The following is a 22,988-nucleotide window of genomic DNA, read 5'->3' on the forward strand; positions in this document are numbered from 1 at the left end:
ATATCTAATCTATATAAGTGTATGGTCAAAGCTGGGAGGGAGAGGAGTCATTTTGGCACGGACCCTCCCTCAGACAATCCGTGGTGTCTGACTGTGATGCTGATCTTCCTTTGTAATAAACTTTTTTTTATATACAAACAAGACGATGTCAGCAGAGATTCCGTCATCATCTTCACATCATCGCTATTGAATAAACGACACTCACTTTTACTTCCTGATCCTGGGTGGGGAACTTTGCCATTGCTGTTTGTAAAATGATCAAATGGCTGATCTTGCTCTCATTTGTCGGAGTCGGAGGCTTACTTGTTCTGATTAGTAGGTGTTATTAGCTTTTGCATCACCATTTTTAGTCCCATTCCTTTCGTTTGATGGGGTCTTGTTAGGTGCTTTTAAGTAACATTACCTCACAGAGGTCATCATAATCACATTAGTCAACTGTTGACTTTGTAGCCCTTCTCAATTTCCCTCATAGCCTCACCTCCTCATTTAATACCATTAACTGCTGTCGTGGTTTTAAAATTGGTCTCACATCTCACTGAAATGTACACCATAAAAGGTTATACAGGCTAACATAAATGAGTGACTCAGGCACTTCTTAAACTCTAATCTCAGACAGACAGTAGAGGCTCAGGTTTGGCTTACTGTTATGATTGAATTGGGTGTCAGGTTATCTCTATAATCCGCCCTAATACCATTTCCTTGGGCCTGATTCACCCAGTCTTTTTGTCTGGGTGAATGGCACCTTAACTCATCTGACACTGAGGCCAAATGGGGAGAGTAGGTAAAGTTTGAATGCCCATCTATCTCTCAGCATCACTCCATATCTCAGACATCTAGACACCTGGGCATTAAATATGCTGGCAGAATGCCCATTTTTTGGCCTACTGGTTAAGGTTTTCATGTTGTCAAATGTTGTCAGTGTGTCAGGTAGTAGTTATCAGCTACTCATTTGCCTGTTGATCCATTGTTTCTTAAGTCTGCAGAACACATTGGTTTTTCTGTGGCCTTGTTGTAATTCCCAATACGGAATTACAGTAATTATAAGCTATGTTTGGGTCTCATTCTTACCCTTTAGCAGTCTTTTTTGTCTCTTCTCTTCTCTTGCTAATGCCTTTATTTGGCTGGATGACTTTTGCCATAATCGGCTTCTGCAGCAGCATAAAGTTTCAGCCTAAGGGGCCTAAACCAGCATTTGTGTCTTTGTATCATAATGCAGACAGAGACCTGTTATACAGGCAGTAATATATAGAATACATGTATGAATTAAGGTTGAATAAGAAGACAACCAAAATAATGCCTATAAACATCAAGTGTTCCTCAGATAACCACAGCATCTTATCACAGCTTATTTGACCCACTGCCTTTAACTCATTTTCAACTATAATAGAAAACACCCTAATAAGCCAGGGAGCCTAAAGCTAAAACTGACACATGTACTAGACATTCAAACTACTAACCAAAAACAACTTCTACATTTCTGCGCTCTAAAATAACCCCAAAAAATACAACATTATAACCCAGTTAAGCCATAAAAAACGGTCTACTTTTACGTTTCATGCTAACCTCCTTTCATTCACAACCTTTACCCATCTTTATAATTTTACTATCTGAGAGATGTTGTTGGTTTTTGTTTGTTTTTTAGCATCAGTCTTGTACAGAGAATAGAGAATACAGAGAATTTTCCGAGTTGAACAGCTGCCCATCCTGTGTGGTCTGATGCTGTTGCTTCTTCTCCCTTGATCGGGTGCCCACTGCTCTCCAGCCTTCTGGGCCGGTTTGACCACCAGTGAACTTCATGCTATACACTGCTGTGCAAACCTCACCCTCATGAACTGACCCTCCTGATGCTGCTGCTGCTACATAAACTATAACTAATATAATGAACTGCCTGTTTTGTATTATAACATTTTTTGCTAGTGCTGTTTGCTATCTGGTGTCGACCAGAGGAGGATGGGTTCCCCTTTTGAGTCTTAGTTGCTCTCAGGGAGGGGGGAGTTTTTCCTTGCCTCTGTCGCCACTGGCGACGGTTATGGGTGCTCAGACCTGGATTTTTTTGTAATGCTGCTTTGTGACAACACCTGTTGTGAAAAGCACAATATAAATAAACTTTAACTTGACAGAGAAGGCCAGCATTTTCAGTGAATATTTTTTCCTCTATGTAAGTGCCTTTGTCTTTGTCATTGGCCAAGGTTTTCCTCTATTTACAGGTGACATGTAGAGTGAGGTACAGTTAATATTCTCTCTCTCTCTCTCAGCTGCTGATGTAACACAGTGGTAAGAGTATTGTCATACATAAGGATCATCACTGTGTAAGTTCCTTTCTCAGAGTGGCATTTGGACTGGACACTGGTGACCTCTAGGAAGCTCTTGTCAATTTTGTCTTTCCTTTGTGTCAAAGAAACTGTGATGTGTTCCAAGAATTGACAATATAAATATTTCATGTGATTTAATGTAATCAGAGCATCATAAAAATAGTTTTGGCTCATTGTTGCATCAGTGAACACATATGTATAAGTTAACGTAGAAATTGATGAAGCAACAGAAGTTCCACATGTTCTCATACAGATCATTATAATTATCAAAATGGTCAATGTTGCACAACCAATTTGAGAAATTTGAGATACCTGAGAATGGTAATAAATTGTGCTCTTTCTTTGTTGTTAAGAGGGCTAACACTTAGCTGAATATTCTTTATACTGGCCTAAAAGTGTCCATTATATCTGACCAGGATGTAGGGGCTCTGTGAACCCTGAAAAATTGCAAAGGTTTCACAAATAAATTATTTTCTTATTATAAATTATTATAAGTCACTGATGTGCTTAAAATACTTATGTTTTATGTATATTTATTACATAATGTGTTCCATGTGCAGTATATCATGATAACAGTAAAAACAGTAACTAAAAGTATAGTATAATGTACTGCAACTGTATTAAAAAGTTAATAATGCAAAAAACAAGAATGCCTTAGAAAAGACTTTATTACAGTGTGTGTGTGTGTGTGTGTGTGTGTATATATATATATATATATATATATATATATATATATATATATATATATATATATATATATATATATAAAAATAAAGCACTAAATGGCATATATGTATAGTATATATGTATATATACTGTATAAACTGTTTAAACAATATATGGCAAATATATATAATAAAATTGGTGTCCATAAGGCTCTTTTTCTTGTTGTAACAGAGGCTTGTAGGACAATTTAAATTATGCATTATCATGTCAAGTGCTAACTAATCATTGAGAAAGTAAATATTCTTTGATAACATATTTAGTGAATTAGTTAAATCAAGTACTGTTGACAGCGCTAGCATAAATTGACCTTGTATTGATTTTGTATACTCTACAGAAGCTCTCCTAACCTCTGCTTTTCAAGCAAAGTATTACAAACAGTCAAGTAGTTGCTATTGACATAAATGTGGGAGCAACTACGATACATTTATGCAAAAATAAATTAAATAACCCTATTTGAGAGTCTATTAGAAACATGGCCAAAGTCTGTATGCAGAAAATGCACTTCACTGCACTTTCACTCAGTCTGGCAGATGAATGGTAGTGACAGCCATATTAACTGGCCTATTTGAGGTGGTATAGCAAAAAGTGTGAATTGTTATGCAAATGAACATGAGATGACGTGGTGAAATGTCAGCTGCTATGAGATTGCAAGTAGTAGATGAGTCATAGCAACATACTCTATAGGGAAAAGCCTGATGTCGTCACTTTGAGCAGGTGTTCCACATTCGTGTCCGGGTTGCAGTTGTTTTTGTATCTACATGTAGTGCCAATTAACCACTTAAAACGCAAAGAGCTGTACGTGGCTGAAAACCTCAACTGCTTTCTCTTTTATAACTAATAACTCTCTCGTAACTCTCATACTGTTAGTTTCATAGTAATTTGTTAACATTGAATAAGGTTTTATCTTTCATTTTTTGTATTGTTTACACCGTTTTACCTATGGTAATTTTGATATGGTTCATGACCATTAAGAAAAGACAGTGATGGGGTTTGAGCTGAAATAAAAGGAATAAAAGAACATAGAAAACAACAAATAAAAATTTCTAATTGTAATATACTATAATATTTAAGTAGTTAATTTAATGAATAATTAATGTAATTAAACGATGCTGTGGTCTGAGGATGTCTTAAAACAGCATAACATATGCATTTAAGCTACACCAAACATGTTCAACCAGTACAGCTCAAAAGCTGCATTTTAGAACAGTTTCTCTCTATATTAGATACAATAAATGTGGTATTGTTATCGGATAACACATCATCTAACCATGCCATTTAAAATGTTAAAAGTTCAGTTATATTTATGTGTGGGAATACTAGTCTCTTGCTGTGGTTCACATGAAGTAAATCAATAAGTAAAACCCTTTTAAAAATTACTGGTAAATATGTTTTAGTCACTGAGATTTGTTACAGTACCTAGGCTAAACGTCATCAGGCAGAGACCTATGAATTATCATTTTTCTTGCTCAGAATGGTACACACTTAAAACAATGGTTCTTTAAGGGCTCCTTAGTAAAGACAATGGAACCGTTAACACCCACAAAACTCTTTGCGTGATTAAAGGTTCTTTGCATGTATCCTGAAAGGTTCTTCAGATTGATGGAGAACATGCTGTAGGTAGTTCTATACATATACCTTTTTGAAAGTAATTCTAATTAGCACAAAAAAAACATTTCTTTATTGCTATAAGATTGACCTCATAACCATAGATTAAGAGACCCTTATTAGTCCCACAATGGGGAAATTTCAACTCCGCATTTAACCCATCCGTGAAGTGAAACACCACATACACACTAGTGAGCACACACACACTAGGGGGCAGTGAGCACACTTGCCCAGAGCGGTGGCAGCCCAATCCGCAGCACCCGGGGAGCAGTTGGGGGTTAGGTGTCTTGCTCAAGGACAACTCAGTCATGTGCTGTCAGCTCTGGGGATCGAACCGGCGACCTTCCGGTCATGAGAATGGATCCCTAACCTCTGGCCCACGACTGCCCCCAGTAGACCCTTTTTAATGCTGCATAGAATCCTTTTCCAAAAAAGTGCTATATAGAACCATCTACAGCACATACAAATATGAAGAACCCTTTCATGATGCAAGGAACCATGTAATCACTCAAATAGTTCTTTGAGTATGAATGGCTCTGTATAGAACCATTGTCTCTACTAAAGAACCATTGAAGAACCATATTTTTAAGGGTGTAGTACAAATGAAAACCTAACATTTTGGGCATTTAGAAATTGAATTAACCACCTTTTTCTTCTGCTTAAAGTAATAAAGAAGCTGAAAGTAGACATATCTACATGTCTTATAGATTTGGTGCCAAGCTGTTGAGATCTCTATAAAGAGAGGAGGTATTTCTGTAAATAGCTGAATGTACAGTAATTATGCTAATGAAAGGATGAAGCTGTCCATGGTCATGCAGAGCTGGTTGCGTTGCTCAGATGAAGCATGTAATTACCATTGTGTGTGTTTGTTGGGGTAATGAAGGTCAGGACTATGTGTTCTCTGTGACAGGAGTGGCTACTCCCTCTTAATGCTGTGCTGTGTTTCTATATCTGTGTGAAGGCCCTTATGTAAGAGTGGTATTCACAATAAGAGCAGATTATTGGCTTTATTGAGAGATATATTTACAAATAAGAAAACATTGAGCGTGAGTAAAACTTAGGCAGCAGTTTTGGAATAATCCTGCTATTTCTGAGTTGTATACGCCCCCACCCACCCACCCCCTTTCTGACAAAGACTTACATGCTTTGAGTTCACTTATATGTACACTTTTAAAATTAAAGGTGCCAGAAAGAATTATTTGGAGTGACGCCACAGAAAGACCACTTTGGATTCCATAATTACCTTATCCATAGATGAACTTTGTAAATAAAATGTGAAAGAGCGAAGAACTTGTTTAAAGAACTTCCGCATAATGTATGGGTTCTGTATCAATAAAAGGTTTTCCTAGAGGCATTAAGTAACCTCACTAATGCAAATAAATAAAAGTCTACTAAAGCTTGTCCACATGACCAGAATGAGCAGGTATATGTCAGGGATGTTAATGTTTAACCGATTAACCATTAACTGACTAATATGTAAATGTTTTACCAGTGCTTTCAGTTAAAAGTTGATTTCATTTCTGTTAAACAATTGATATTTTAATATGTGGGTTTTAGTTGGGCTTTCTGGAGTCAGCTAAGGCTCTCAACTCCTGTTATCAGAGTTAACTTTCTACTTTGAAAGTGTCAACCCGTAAGAGAGAATGAAGAGAAATCTTATGTTCTTGGTAAGATGTAAATAGTCACTCAAAGGGGTTTGATTTTAGAAAAATTTAACAAGTCAAGAAGTGGCCACAACAGCATGATAGGAACCACACGTCATGCCTTTTAAAGCTACCTCGCAAATAGCTATTACATGAAATTGTTATGAATACACTGCCTGATGCCTGAGACATTGTTTACAGAGGTTTTATGTTGGTTTTGGCCTGAAATGTACACAGCATTGCCAAAAGTATTCACTGGTCTGTCTTCACGCGCATATGAACTTGAGTGAGATCCCATTCTTAATTGATAGGGTTTAATATGATGTCAGCCGACCCTTTGCAGCTATAAAAGCTTCAACTCTTCTGGGAAGGATTTTACACCATTGACCATTCTTCCAAAAGTGTATTTGTGAGGTCAGACAGTGATGTTGGACGAGAAGGCCTGGCTCGCAGTCTCCAGTCCAATTCATCCCAAAGGTTTTCTTTCGGGTTGAGGTCAGGACTCTGTGCAGGCCAGTCAAGTTCATCCACACCAAACTCGCTCATCCATGTCTTTATGGACCGTGCTTTGTGCACTGGTGCGCAGTCTTGTTGGAATAGGAAGGGGCCGTCCCCAAACTGTTCCCAAAAAGTTGGGAGCATGAAATTGTCCAAAATCTCTTGGTGCTGAAGCATTAAGAGTTCCTTTAACTGGAACTAGGGGTTCGAGCCAAACTCCTGAAAGACAACCTCACACCATAATCCCCCCCTCCACCAAACTTTACACTTGGCACAATGCAGTCAGACAATACCGTTCTCCTGGTGCCCACCAAACCCAGACAGAGATGCGTTAATTTTATACACCTGTGGCCATGGAAGTGATTGGAACTCCTGAATTCAATTATTTGGATGGGTGAGTGAATACTTTTGGCAATATAGTGTATTTTTTGAAGTATGATTATGGTGGAGAGGTATATTGCAGGGCACTGGAATGCAATATAGTCCTTAAAAGTGTTTTATTTTTAGATTCAGCACTATTTTGCCATTATGACTATTGCATATAAAAACCCAGAAGACATGTGTAGGTTCACTGATGGCTTTAGGTAGTAAATGAAATGACTTTATGTTGTAGACATTGCAACCCCTGGTTCTTATTACAACCCTGTGAAGAAACTTGAGTTGGTAGGTTTCGCCATTTCACATCAAACTGCTGAATTAATTTGTGTACGTTTTAACAATTGAATTATGCATTCAGTGAAATTTCCTTTTGATATCTGTATCCTAAATCATAAATGTCATGTGCTCCATGTGTTTTGGTCCATAGCTACTTTTTCACTTCATTAGTCATATTACATTCAGTGTTTTGGTCAAGTGTCTACTATTATTGACAAGCATAAGCAATGAAAAATCCAGATTTACCTGTGAATAAAAATGACATCAAAACAGTTCTAATGGATACTGTCAGATTAAAACAGAACTTAAATTACTTCAGACCAAAGAGAAGAAGTCCTGAGATTCATACCAAGTGCAGTATTTGAACATGGATGGGTTGATGAAGTGACTGTGAAGATATAGTCGTGAGAAAAGGTGATGCTGCATGCTGGATCAAGACAGATTGATGAGTCAGCCTGCAGTTCTCACTGTAATCTTACATAAATTCTCAGTGTCAATGACAAATACAATCAACTGGATGTGAGAGCAGTGTGATGAGAGAGGAGATAGGGAGAGTGAAGGAGAGAGAGAGGGAAAGAGAGAGAAAGAGACTGAAAAATTAAGAGCGTGTTCACACTTGGCAGGGTTGGTTTGATTAAACCAGTTTGATTGCTCTTTTAGTGTGGTTCATTAGAATAAGTGAGAACGCTGCCGTTCGAACTCTGGAGCACATCAAATCAGCCAGCGTTGTCTAATCTTATCCAAGAGCCGATGTTGCCACAGTTTTTTATTCCAACTGAGCAAAAGAACACCCGAGAGAGGGGGAGTGAAAGAATGAAGAGCAAAAAAAGAGATAGAGAGAGACAGATAAATAAGGTTAAATAATGACTGAGATAGAAAGGGAGAGAGAAAAAAGACTGAAGAGAAAAAGGTGAGATACAGAGAGGATGACAGAAAGGGAGAGAGAGAGAGAGAGAGAGAGAGAGAGAGAGAGGAGTGGGAGAGCATACAAACAAGTACAAGAGATCAGATGGGCCAGCTTGCTGTTTACCAGTTCAGTTCGTCCTGCTGCTCAATTACGGCTGTGTGGAGCGAGGGATTAGTGGACAGGAGAGAGAGAGAAGGGTGTGAGTACATGATGAGGAGGAGGAGAGAAGAAGAAAAAGAGGTCATGTCACACGTAGACATGGCACATGGCCAAGCTTGGGCTCTAAGGAACAAACTGTGCTTTTTACTGATTAGCTTGATGCAGTACAGCAGGCTGCTGGTGGCCACAGCCTGGACTTCAGCCGGTCCAGATAGTCTCTGTAGCACTTTACCCACATACTACCTCTTTGCTTTTGCGTAGAGAACAGGGATAGTTGGAGTAGCCTAAAACGAAACCTAAAACAGAATTTGTGTTTTTGGTGGGCACAACAAATATGCAACTGGGTGCAAAAATTGGGTGCCTGCAAGCTGCAAAAAAAGGATAATACTACCAAGATGTGAAATACAGGGCATCCTGGTGGGTCTGGGTCCTACTGATACACCTATTGGATCCCCTGAGTGTTTCAGAATCAAAATTCTGGGGGGCCCCCGATAATAAACTTATGACATTATGCTGTCATTGTTTAGCTGTTTCACCCACAATCAGCAACCTTCTGTCTTTGGTGTTCTTGACTAACTAAAGATGCATCACCAGTCTGCCTCAGGGAGGCGCTGTAGCAAATTGGTTCACCCAGTAGGTCCTTCATAGCTTAGCAACTGTAACTATGTCTGGATACCACTGAAAAATTTACCATGTGCCATAAAATATTTGTAAATCTGAAAACTTGCCCAATTTTACCAAGTTTGGTGTATGAGTGAACTGTTACTTATTTCTCAAACCAAAGACAAAAGAGTTGTATAAGAACTCAAGCAATGTGTGGAAGAGCACATTACCAAATTACAAAAGAGCTTTTGCAGGAGAAGAATTATTAAACTAAACATTTTATTGCCATTGAAGCTAGGATTAGCACTGCTATATGGGGTAAGCAGTAAGCCAACACTAGATTAGTGAGGTAACACGAGACCCCCAAATACCAGGGGGTATTTCACACACTGAATCTAACTTAGACATTTGCATGTGTCATTTAAACAGTGCTTTAGGAAAAATCTGCAGTAGGAGACACCAGCTTGCTAGCCAACCAGATTACATACAATATTGGAAAGAAATCTTGCATCACTTGCTTTGCACACAGGAGCAGTACTAGCCAGAATAACTTCAACATGCTGGTAATTTCCAGAATATGTGCCTTCAGTTTTAATGAGCTGGTTGATTGTTCAGATTTGGAAAACTGCAGTTACTGTATTTTTCAAATCCTGCACTGTGCTCTCAGCTACTTTTGTGTTTAAAACGAGCAGTGTTCACACACACATCCAGTCCGTAAAACAGTTTCCCTCATTTATCTCCAAAAGTGCTGACAGTATCACTGATAATCAGGGTTGGACAATTGAGCATGCACTTTGGTTAAACCGGTGATCAAATTGAGTGGGTCTAGGCTCCCTAATAAAGAGCTGTGAAGTACAGCATGGCGCATACAACTAGTACCTGTACTATACCAACACAAAAATAACACATACTGTGCTGTTTAGGCTAATTCCAGCTAGCTGGATCATAAAACAACCTCTTCTACAACTTCGTTTACTTTGCATGTTCCAATACATATTTCAATTTAAAGCCTAACTCTGATTATTGCTGAATTCACCTGTTAGCCCATTAGCAGTCTGCTGGACAGTTCGGTAAACAAAATTTTGTATTAATAAGATTAAGTACATTATGCATTATGCATTTTTTCCTTATGATTGTTTTCAAGCTCTGCATCTCCAAACGTTTGTTGTGAAACTGCAAGTTGTTTGACTAAATTGCAGTGATTTTCAAAGTTGATGATGTTTAATATCATGTCCACTGAACTCAAAAACAGCCTTATACATCCATGACAGTAACAAAAGACCACCTAATTAACTATATCATCACAACAGAGGTGAAAGCAGTTGCATAGCTTCTTTCTCCATCTCCTCTCCCATTTGTTTATAAGTTATGTTAGCACTCTGTGCGGTCTAAACATTTGTAACAGCCTTTAATTTCATGAACGTGGACTTCTGGGACATTTTTGTCTGACGACAAACTCAGCGATCGACTGATGTAGTAAATGTGTAGTAAATGTTTCGTCTGTCAGGAAATCTGATCATAAGCGGCCACTGGAGACACATTTCCAAACAACGTCTCAGTACGTCTCAGTGTCCAGATCAGTCGGGGTGGATGTTAATGCCAGATATTAACAGAACCAGGTACATCCAGCATATACCAGGATAGAAACTAAAGTTTGATAAGCACAAAGTTCTATTTTGGAATCCTGTTCCTGTGAATATTTGCCTTCATGATATATGATGCAGATGTGGCAGATAAAACAGCAGAGTATTCCTTTAAGTTCTCAATGAGCTCAATGAAAGTAACTAGTTACTACCACTCTCCGATAGAGACACAGACTGTACAGCTATAAACCTTGTGTGTGGGTGGCTGTATGTGTGCTTTTACTGTGTCCATATCTGGCTCTTGCATGCTTGTGAGCTTCTCGTGTCACCATGTGAAGCCCTTCTACTGGCTGAGAAAGCGCTTTCAGTTAAGAGTGTACAACTGACACAGAAAGCACAGCTGAAATATTCTCTTCCGTTCTACTCAAGTTTCATTCTCTTACTCATTCTCTTACCCCACAGTCTATTTTAGTTCTTGTAGTTCAGTTTGTCTTCCTGTATCCTCACTTTTTCTGCGGCCCACTCCTCCATCCCCTGCTGTTTTTTCCTCCTTCCGTCCGCCTCCCTTTGCCTCTCTGCCTCTGTCACATGCCTGGAAATATGCATGGTGCTCTCAGAAGCAGCGATCAAACAAAGTAGAACAACTGCATGAGAGGAGGAGAGAGAGTAAGAGAGAGAGAGAGAGAGATAACAACATGGTCCTGACTTTGTAAAGAGCTGTTACAAAAATGTTGTGTTTTTTAACTGAACAGCAAATCTATTTAAAGTTAAGGTCAGAGTGAGGCTCAAATAGTTTTGACACCTACACACACACACGTACACACACACACACACACACACACATATATATATATATATATATATATATATATATATATATATATATATATATATATATATAAAATGGGACATTACATATAGGTACATATATCATACAATCAGGACATACATATGGCTCCAAGTCCTGATATTATAAAAAAAAAAAACAGTGTATGTGTGAGGGAGAAAGTGAGAGAGCTTTGTGCATCTCACACCCTTCAGTGATTTCCGTATTATGTTTTATTCATGCCTTAATTCATCCCGACTGAGCAGCCTTTTTGTTTTTGTCTAGTCAAAATTCATGGCGGGGAGATCTTCTCCATAAATACAGTATAATTGCTTTTGCTCTGTGCTTATGCTGCAATCAAGAGTTCAGCGCGATGTTACAAAAGCAGCTTAGGGAATAGAGGGCTCAGAGGCCAGGGAGGTCAGGGAGGTCACTGTGTTTAATTCTTTAAACTACAGACTTATTATTTAGCTACTAATCTAAACATTTATTATTTAGTAATTAATAATGCTTCATAGTCAATATCACGATAATGGTTATCAGTAAATTGTGCACCACCTGGAACTACTGTGAACTGTTCATTAGCAGAGAAACTAATATGAACATTGTGAGAGGGAGGAATGAGTAGTTATTAGAGTGAGGAACTGTAGTGTAGTGTAGGCTCACATATGTCCCCTTGTCGTTCAGTGCTTTAATCTTATGTCTTACCAGCGACACTCAGAAAGGGAATGCTGACATTACTTATTTTTGTGTTGATATTTTTGGTAACTCCCAAGTTTTTCTGTAATTTCAACTGAGGAAATAAAATACATACAAAAGAATATGAACAAAAGTGAGATGTCTACATAAAAGTAAACTAAGAAATAAGATATGAAGCCATACCTCAGTATTAAATTGACTAACCTTTGAACTAATGTTAATTTACAGTCAGATCAATGTTTTTGCACTCTGAGAAGTAAAGGTATTAAGTAGGGGAAGTATGGTGGAGTCCTCAAGGGTACTCAGGGTATATCAGTACCAGTCAGGGAAAATAATTGTAGCATAATCTGTCACGGTTGGCTCCTCCCACCACTCCATGTGCTCCTTTGTTTTGGTCTTCCATGTGCATTTGTTTTGGTTTTAGTCCTGCCCTCTGCTTGGTTACTCCGCCCCTGATTGTTTTCACCTGACCCTCGTTATCCCTGTGTATTTAAGCCCTGTGTTTGCCTCTTGTATTTGCCTCTTGTGTTTGCTGTCTTGGTCTCTGTTTGTTGTTTGATTCTCTTTTTGCTGTGTTTATTCTAGTTCATGTCATGTCTGCACCCCAATCTATCCGTGTTGGCTCTATGACCCTGGACTATCTTGACTATGACCCTGGATTTGCTGTTAATAAATCTTGCTTATCTCAGCGTATGCATCCTCCTCCTCGCTCCCTGTTACATAATCCATTAAAATGATATTTTCTAAATTGTACTGACCCCGTACACCCTGTCTCGTCTCCAGCCTTTTTATTTTATTACTCTGTTTTAAAACAGAATTAGGTTATGAAATGGTACAAATATGTACTTTTCACCTTAAATGTATTTAAGGCACCCAGTTGGACCTCAAAAACACTGTTGTACATGTAACATGGGGGGCGATGATGAGGCATACGCATATGCTGAGAGAAGCAAGATTTATTAGGGGCAAATCCATACTCAGCGTCTAAACAGTCCAGGGTCAAAGAGCCAACACGGAGAGATCGAGGTACAAACATGACTAAAAGGAACACAGACTAAACACACAGCGGAGGCCAGAAGATCAAACACAAATACAATACAAAGACCAGCAAAACAACTAGGGAAAAACACAGGGCTTAAATACTAGAACAGGTTAACAAGACACAGATGGTTAACAAGAGGGTTAACAAGACACAGGTGAGAATGATCAAGGGCAGGGTCTGGAAACAAGGGGGCAGGACAGAGAAGAATCAAAACAAGGAAGCACATGTACAAGACCAGAAGTAAACAAAAGCACATAGAGGACTGGGAGGGGCCAATTGTGACAGAGGGAACATTTACTCTATGTTTGCACCTTGATGAGCAAAAAATGTATCTGCACAGAACATTTATTTCTAACAGTGTATATAAAATGTACTTTTTTTCTATTTGACTGAAATAAGAAATAGGATTTTCTAACATCCCAGCAAACAGCTAAATCTAAATCACTCCCAGCAAATAGCAGAATCCACAAAAGAATAGAGGTGGAGTTTACAACCCATTAGATGTGCAATAGAGGTTGATTCTACACCCAAATAGAAGTGCAGATCTGTAGTTGTTAACATCCCTGTGGAGGAAGCCATTTATTTTGCCCCTTTAGAATCAGCAATTAATGGCTGCTTGAATCCTGTTGGGAAAAGTAGCTGCAGAGACTCATGTTTTCTCCACGAGGTTGAAGCTGGCTACATTCGACTGAAAAACCTTGCCAGGTCAGACAGCTTGGCTGATCACCCATTCAGGGTAGGTTAACCAAACCAGTTTTCCAGTTAAGCAGTGGAGTTTTATTTCCGTTCATGGTCAAAGGAATATAATGGATTGTATTAAACAGGACTAAAGAAACCATTCCTGTTACCACACACTTTATAGCAAGAGATCAAGCTATATTTGATTCACAGCATGCATCATCTTGCAACCTTCGTATTGAGAAAAATGAATATTGGCAGGAGAATCATGACACCCCTCATGTGCGCACATACAGAACCCAATACGTATTAAAGTTTATTATTGGTTTGTTTCTGTAACGTGGAGCAATGAGGCGGACGAATGCGCTGAGATAAGTGACTTTTATTCTGGGCAAATCCAGTGTCGTGGTCAAAAAGTCCAAGGTCATAGGAAGCAATCGGGGGACAGACATGACGGGAATAAACACTAAACAGGATCCAATGGTTCAAACAGTGCAAACACACAAGCAAACAACGACCAGCGAACACTAAGGGCAAACACAGGGCTTAAATAACAAAGGGTAAACGAGGGACCGGTAGGAAATGGGTGAAAACAATCATGGGCGGAGACATGAAACGAGGGGCTGGACTAAACCAAAACCAAGGGGCACATGGAGTAGTGGGAGAAGTCAACCGTGACAGTTTCACCAAAGTCGCAACAATAGCTGACTGAGATGTGAGGTATATTCCTACATGTCTTTGGCTGCTCAAACTGGTCGTTTTATGGTAAAATAGTTTGGCAAACAACATGTCCAGTTATGTCACATTCTTTTTATGTCAGAATAATATAGATGATGTACAGAATAGCAGAACTTTTGCTTTGTTAAGGGTTAAACTGGGCATTAGGCACAGAGACTTACAACTAAGTTGTCACTTTCATGCCTCTGCTGCTTGCTTGTCTTATCTGTTATAGTCTTCTTTACTCACGATTTGTTCTCAGCGAGCTTCTTCCTCTTCAACACGCCTTCTGTTTGATGGAGTACAGTAGTACAGGGTGTAGTAGAGAGAGAGAGAGAGAGAGAGAGAGAGAGAGAGCTGCATGCACATGCTGGCTGGTGTTTAATTATTCAAAGTGTCGTTGCACCAACAACACAGCAATTCCATCTCTGCTGCGTCCCCTGAGAGTGCCTAGACTGCACAATCTGCCTACAGCCTGACGATTACGCGTCTGTGTTCTTCCGAATGTGTGAGTAGTGGCTTACTGTTTTCTCTGTGTGTGTATGTGCGCTTGTTTTTGTACATTTTCTAGACAAAAATGACCTGACTTTGCAGAGTTAAACAAGGTTAACCTTCAACAACCCCCACAATGGTCCTGACTTTTTAAAGTGCTGGTTTCAGAAGCTCCATGTTTCTTTTTTTTTTTTAAACATTTTTTCATTACATATAGATGCTCAGTTATTCATTTTTCAGTTGGAAAAGGAGTTTCCAAAGCTGGAGTTAAAAAACAGTTAAAAGATACAGTGAAAATGGGACTCCTAATAACCAAGCAAGACCTGGTAGACCACTATAACTGTCCCCATCAGATAAGCAGCACTTAAAGTTTTCGTCTTTGAGTAAAAGGAGAAAATAAAGCTGCTTCTGATCTGAAAACATCCACGTTTTTTTATCCATCCTTCCATTGTGAGAAGACAACTCAGCACCATGAGTCTCAAAGGATATGTAGCTGTCAAGAAGCTCTAACTGAGAAAAGAAAAAAGAAGAAAATGTGTAAAACGAAGAAAAAAGAATGTGTGAATAAAAAATAAAAGCTACTTCTGTTCTCTGAAAAATGGACGGATGACTGCAGAGTCCAGACTTCAACATCACTGAATGTATTGAGGTTACTTGGATTGTGAAAATGCAACCAACTTCTAAGACCGAACTTTGGAGGTTTTCCTGAAAAACTGAAAGCAAGTCTCTTGAAAAGAATGCAAGCTGTAATAAAGGCAAAGCGTGTACAAAATAAATACTGAAACAGTTGATATTTTTTGTAGGTTTGAGGCTTCTGTGTAATTTTCTGTCTTCTTGACAATGAAAAATGAAGCCCTTGTATTTGATGGCTGTTGACTGGAAAAATTCAGTGAATGAAGAGTAGTCTTGGTCTTTTACACACACTACTGCAATAAATATGGGACATATGTATGACCCTGGGTCTTGACAGTGTATAAAAACAAGCATGTGTGTGTAAAAGTAGTTAATATGGAGATGGACCACGAGGCCATAAGGAAAATCATGTGTTTTGTGTGTGCGCAGATATATTGGAGTGTGTTTATGGAGTTGTGCCTCCAGTAGAAAAGTGTATGTGTGTGTGTGTGTGTGTATGTGTTTGTGTGTGTGTGGGAGGGTATTATCATTAGCACTGGAGTGTGTGTGAGTGAGAAAGTAAAGGAGACAGATTGCGCATGTTCCACAGCAGTGCTTGTAAGCAATTAGGCTGCAATAGTGAGCTTTCTAACAGAAGTCTGGGTGAGCCTGCAGGATGATAAATCTGGAGAATTCTACAGATGCTTCAGTGATACATTATATATTTCTCTCGTGACTGGCACTGGGCTATTGGGTGCATCCTAGAGCAAGCAGTTGTTAAAGATGGCTTTCAGTGAGGACATAGTTCAGCCTTTGTGGTGGGCGCTGCGGTCATTTTTCATGATGCAATGGCAGAAACAGTGGCAAAAACTTTGTGACAGTATTGCAGTGTACAATATTACAAGAATAACAACAACAGTACCAATGATATGAATTGCTTGCATTCCCTCCCTGAATCAGTGTACCATTATGTGTACATTTTATCTAATAGAAAGCAACATAATAGTGAAAAAGGAAAGCTAATCATCACTGTAAAACACTTAAATCTTAGAAATGATGTCTTTTGTTGACTTTATAGAAAATCAAGTTCAAGTTTAGTCTAGTTTGAATTGGCAGTGAGACTGTTTGTTGCGATTTATGGACTTTTCTTGCCACTGTATCCACAATGAGTCACAATAGGTACAGTTCCATTGACTTTCTTTGCAAGCAATAAAATGAAAGCAGTCTAGCAGTTTGTTTCCATCAAACTGACTTTGTAAAGCATAAATATTCTTCATAATTTTTGGCTTATAGATAACAAATATGCATGTATCTGTAATTTCATTTTGCAACCTGTCTTTGGCCTCTCAGGCTTCCCTGTATTTCTTTAATTTCATTTCATTTTTATTGTTATTATAATTTTTCTTCTGAATCGTTATGGGAGTGAGTGTTTCTCTGCCATATATATATCTGTTTGAGCACTTTCCCTTTAGAAAGGCTGTAAGTGCTGTTGTGTGTTGTGTGTTTGTTGTAAGAGACACATGCGGGAAATCTGTCACAATTTTACATTTTAGGCATGTATGCTGGGTTACTGTGCCAAAATAACTACACTTAATTTTACTGCATTTGTAAAATGCAGTAAAATAAATATCTCTCCATAACACTAATACAGATAGAGATATTCTTAGTTTTATTAATGTTGTTGTATCTTCATCAGTATCGCCTTGGCAATATCATCATTAAATGTATACATAAATGCACCATTTTTACCAATCCTATAGCCCACATCATGAAGTATTTTGAAGCATTAAAACATTTTTTATATGCGCAGATTCTATGCCAGTATAGCCAGCCACCCAATACACACAAGAAACATAATCACACACATAATCAAACAAACATAAAAACACTGATTTGAGGTATACTGCCAGTGCTCATCATATATCTTGTCACAAGAGAGAAAGTAATCATTTAAATCTACTGTTCCTCCTTTGGCTTGAACATAAACGTGAGTTCACTCTGAGGTTACTGTTTGATGAGGACAGCGAGGCAGAATAGAAGGCAAGGTTGCTCTAATGAGCCTTGCAGAACATTGTCTCCTTCATGCCTCAGTTCCTTGAAACTACATCCCCTCTACCTCCAAGCTTACTGATTCCTGTAGCTGTAAAATGCTGTATACGCACCATACCCTACATTTTTCTTCTTGATTTGATACCAAACAGCAATCATTTATTTTTATTTGGCCATTTTCCAACCATTCTTTGCTGGTTGTATTTGTTACTATGTAACTACAATAGGCTGGGTGAGCAGATGTTTTTAAATGCATTGGTTTTTGTGGCCTCGGTATGGACTCAGGAGTGAATGTGACATTACTTACATGCTACATATAGTTTTTGATTTTATGTGCGCCCTTTAAAAAGGCACCCTTGCTCCCTCCGAGAGCACACATGTCTATAACTCCAGAGGATTGGATCATCCTGTTTGCTACTGCTCCATTAATTCCAGCTGCAGTCATTTTTTAGCCATTTTCTCAAACAGCCACCATACCATCTTGTGTGACCTGATGTCACAAAGCAATGCCCCATGATTCTGCACTCAATTCCCTGCTCTGCGCCTCATTGAGTTCACCTGCTATCGCAGGAGGCTGTGTGTCATGGAAGTTTTGATCTCATGGTGCTCCACTATGCGTAGGCAGGAAGGCTGCAGTGCATGCGACAATTTAAACAGGAGCCCATGGCACATGACATTATCTAGTAATGGTTTTTCCTGTTTTGCTGAGCAGGGCAGTTTTTCCTGGATGCAGACCGCTCTGTATTGTCCCAGTCTGTGGCTGCCATGCACTGGAGAGCAATAGAGGGAATTGTACCATAAAGAGATTATGACAGCCATAGCACAATATGGTATTTACGCAGCAGAAATAGGTTTTTAAGAAGCATAGTAATAAAAGCAGCCTGTTATTTTACACATTAAAGTGTAAATGGGAAATCGCAGACCAACAGTTCTGCTGAAAGGCCAGAGGATCATAGGCATAATCGCTTGTTAATGCAAGCTATGAATAATGGAACTGGGCAAAGCAGACATGTTTATTCCTCTTGTGTGACAAGAGTAGAATGTGGATGTGGCAAATTTCTACTATTCCTCTGTTTTTCATAGGATTATTCTCTGAAGTATGCATCAAAACTGACCTCTGTTCAGAATTAAACAAGCCGATTTTGTATTTGATGTATGGAAATGACCTCGGCTCTGATTGGCTGACTCCCAAGTAAAATGGGGCACACTATGTTCAAAAAGCAGTCCAGGCTAAAATGTACTGAGCACACTTTTACGTTCAGAATGAAATCTTCAGGGATACCGTATAAATAAATAAATAAATAAATAAATAAATAAAATTTCTTTCAGCTATTTGAATGTTTGTAAAACTGCAATGACAGATTTCCTTCTCGACAGCCAGGAACAGGTCAACATTTCATAGTTTTTTTCCTCATCATCCTCTCTAATAACTCTGCTACAGACTGTCTACAGTAACTCCTTATCAGTTTAGTGTGGATGAGAGGTGCTGTATGCTGTCGGAGGTCTTACTATGTAAGAGTTCTTGGTTGTGACATCACAGCCATGGTGAATTAAAACACTGCTATTTTGCAGCTTATTTCCCATGTATGACCCATATGGACTGAGCAGTGAGTGGTACATTTTTAAGAATATTTACATTGAAGAAGAACCCTCAGGCCTTTCGAGGCCTAATGACTTCAGGGAAGTGAAAATATATATTTTCATTTAATCACGTTTGTTGTATTCAAATTCTTTGAGTTGTAGCACAGCTTCTCTTTCAGTATTGGCTAGAAGCAAGCTGGTTAAAATTTTTCAAAGCCCAAGGAGAATTGGACCAATCCGGATTTTTTCCTTGTGATATCAAGGTAAAAGCAAGCTCTCTCATTGGTTAGGACTTCAGGAGCTGGTCTGAAAGACTTTTATGTTAGATTAACCAACATAATTAAGAATTAACCAATCATGTTTTGATTTTCAATGGATGGAGCCAATTTCAAAAGAAAATGTCACGCCAGGCTTACAGAAAATCATAGATACATCGCTGACTGTGAATATGAGTCCTAAGTTTGAGTAAGTTTTCAGAAGACTTGGCAATGTCAGCTCTATGCTGGGGCTTTTAACTAAATGAGTCACTGTGCAGCTACAAGGTAACATAGATATTAATGTCGGTTACAAACTTCAAATAGGACATAAAATGTCTTTTACAAGCTTTTGAATGTTTAATGTAGAGCATCCACAATGATTTACTTGCACCAGCGTTAGCTTAGTGCACATATATTATTATAAACCCCATGGGGGTACAAGCAGAAAAGTGCTTTTTTAAAAGCCTTTTCCAGTTTGTGTCCGGGTTTTGACAATTATGACCTGAACTGAAGCTCTGTATCTAATAGTCATGGTTCACCACTGGTGAAATCACAGACAACTAATTCTGTTGAAAGGCCAGATAATGTAAAGCAATAAAGTAACAGTGCAAGATACACTATATTTCCAAAAGTATTCACTCACCCATCCAAATCGTTGAATTTAGGTGTTCTAGTCACTTCCGTGGCCACAGGTGTATAAAACCAAGCGCCTAGGCCTGCAGACTGCTTCTACAAACCCTAGTTTCTAGGGTTTTCAAACCCTAGACTGCTTCTAGAACCCTACTTGTCTGACTGTGTTGTGCCAAGTGCAACGATTGGTGGCGGGGGGGATTATGGTGTGTGGTTGTCTTTCAGGAGTTTGGCTCGGACCCTTAGTTCCAATGAAAGGAACTCTTAATGCTTCAGCAGACCAAGAGATTTTGGAGATTTTCATGCTCCCAACTTTGTGGGAAGAGTTTGGGCATGGCCCCTTCCTGCTCCAACATGGCTGCTCACCAGTGCACAAAGCAAGGTCCATAAAGACATAGATGAGCGAGTTTGGTGTGGAAGAACTTGACTGGCCCACACAGAGTCCTGACCTCAACCCGATAGAACACCTTGGGGATGAATTAGAGCAGAGACTGCGAGCCAGGCCTTCTCGTCCAACATCAGTGCCTGACCTCACAAATGCACTTCTGGAAGAATCGTCAAAAATTCACATAAACACACTCCTGACCCTTGTGGAAAGCCTTCCCAGAAGAGTTGAAGCTGTTATACCTGCAACGGGTGGGCCAACATCATATTAAACCCTATCGATTAAGAATGGGATCTCACTCAAGTTCATATGCATGTGAAGGCAGACGAGCGAATACTATTGGCAATGCAGTGTACATGTGCTTATTCCTCACTTTCACACAATGTTCCCATATTCCAGTACTCGTCTATATTTCTTGCATTTTTTTCCTGAAATAAGCACCATAACCAAATCTAAGTCATTTCTCTGTGACCTGTTTTTCTGAAATATTCAGTTTTTTGTTACTGTGCCTTTAAGACAGATGTCTGTAAATGACATCTTTTCTAATTGGCTGACTCCATCGTAAATGAACTGAGGTACATTTCATTTGGACAGCTGACTGGACTGAAATTTACAGAACAAAAGTTAAGACTGAAATCCTTAGGGATGCCAGAAAAAAAATAAGTTTGAGCTACTCCTTTTGGATATCTGGGTCCTTTGGAGGGCTGCAATGATACATTTTCTTAAAAGCTGAACGCACAGCGATCCATCATTTTGCCTGGATTTCCTCTGCTGCAAAGTCTTCTTCACCGCTAACTATAATTCCTATAAATGCTGTGATTGTTTTTAGTAGCAATTCTCCTCATCACTTCACTGTGAATAGGAATCATGAACTCCTGTAAGCTGAGTAGATGGACTTGTGTAAATGTGTTCATAGTTGTGATTTTACAGGCATGATTAATTTAAAAATTCTGTTGTTTGTGTTGTTTTCCATATATGAACTGGACGTGGTATATTTGGAACTGTGCATTTTGAATAGTGTTTATATTGCTTTGTTTAAGAACAAAGAAGAACCATTTATGGTGAGGATACAGCTGTGTCATTATGAGTGGGTTCTCAGTTTGATTTGTTATCTGTGTGTCTCTCTCTAGAGCAGCTCGAGCATTTGGAGAATACCTGTCCCACACACACCCTGAGAACCGCAACGGATCAGGTCAGGACACACACTCATTCGCTGACCCTCTTTGCTCTGTTCTTGTTTCTACTTGAATCCTTTTTAACAGTTTCTGACATCCAAAAAGGCACCAATGTATAAATTAAGACTTATTAAACTTTCCCACTGGTTCTCAATAGCAGCCCTATGTCTGACCACTACATGTTAATGTCCTACTCAACCTCTGTCATTTTAGAGATCATTCACTCTCTCTCTTGTGCCAGTCTTCATTTCCTTTTTCATTAGAGAAAAGCTTTATTGGCCCCCTCAGGCTTGAACAACTGTTGCCAAGTACTCATCTCAGAAGATTTACTCTGTGTCTCTCTCTCTCTCTCTCTCTCTCTCTCTCTCTCTCTCTCTCTCTCTCTCTCTTTTCATCGTTCTCTCCTCTCTAGATCACCTGCTGTCTGACACCTTCATTGGCCAGGACGCAGAGTCCCCAGACATCAGACGCTTGCACAACAATAAACACCTGCACCCATACCCCAGAGCAGCTTCAGTAGCCAAGCCCAGCCAAGAGCAGCTTCAGCCAGGCAGCCTGCCCGTGCCGGCCCCCACCAGCTCCAAACGCCGGCTCTCTGTCGAGCGTAGCCTGTCGTCTGAGGACCAGCCACAACAGCTCCAGCAGCCCCAGCAGCAACAGCCACAGTGCACGGAAGGTTCTGTGAAACCGGCACGAGTCTACACCATCACCAGAGAGGGTGGCATGCTGGCCGGGAGGGGAAGCGAGGAGAGCCTGGAGCTCGAGGTCCTGAAGGGGGCCACAGAGCAGCCTAGATCTGCTGGCCCAACACAGGCATGTACAATCAAGAAATTTTAATTTTAGCCCATGTAGTTTTATTAAGGCAAATAGAGTTAGCGTTTTGTCACTGCCAGAACAAAATCTTTTATCTTTTCATTTTTTATCTTGTCTAGCTGCCAACTGCGTAAAAATTTCATGACAAATTTCATGATTAAAGGACCAACAGAAATGGTCCAAAATGAATGATTGTTACAGTGAATATTAAAGTTTTTAGATAAGAGAAAATACACAGTTTTGTTCTGACAGTGACACTATGTAGACTTTGTTACCTCATCATAATATGCAGTTAGTTATGATGTATTTGCATGGTGTAAAGCAGCCTCTTTCTGCAAGCAC

The 22,988-nt window shown here is 39.3% G+C and overlaps 1 protein-coding gene across 7 annotated transcripts in view; it reads left to right on the forward strand.

Moving 5' to 3' along the window:
- The window catches only part of nsmfb (NMDA receptor synaptonuclear signaling and neuronal migration factor b), a 67,813-nt gene that overhangs the window by 1,535 nt on the left and 43,290 nt on the right, over nt 1-22,988 (forward strand). For 6 of the 7 annotated variants that reach the window (XM_017691258.2, XM_037531444.1, XM_017691260.2 and 3 more), the window contains exons 2-3: nt 21,789-21,850; nt 22,246-22,646. In XM_017691258.2, the coding sequence (XP_017546747.1) occupies nt 21,789-21,850; nt 22,246-22,646 (463 nt within the window). The remainder of the gene's footprint in view (nt 1-21,788; nt 21,851-22,245; nt 22,647-22,988) is intronic. The other variant, XM_037531442.1, reaches the window with a different exon arrangement.

The sequence above is a fragment of the Pygocentrus nattereri genome, chromosome 20 (genome assembly GCF_015220715.1).
Source record: "Pygocentrus nattereri isolate fPygNat1 chromosome 20, fPygNat1.pri, whole genome shotgun sequence".
Lineage (NCBI taxonomy): Eukaryota > Metazoa > Chordata > Actinopteri > Characiformes > Serrasalmidae > Pygocentrus > Pygocentrus nattereri.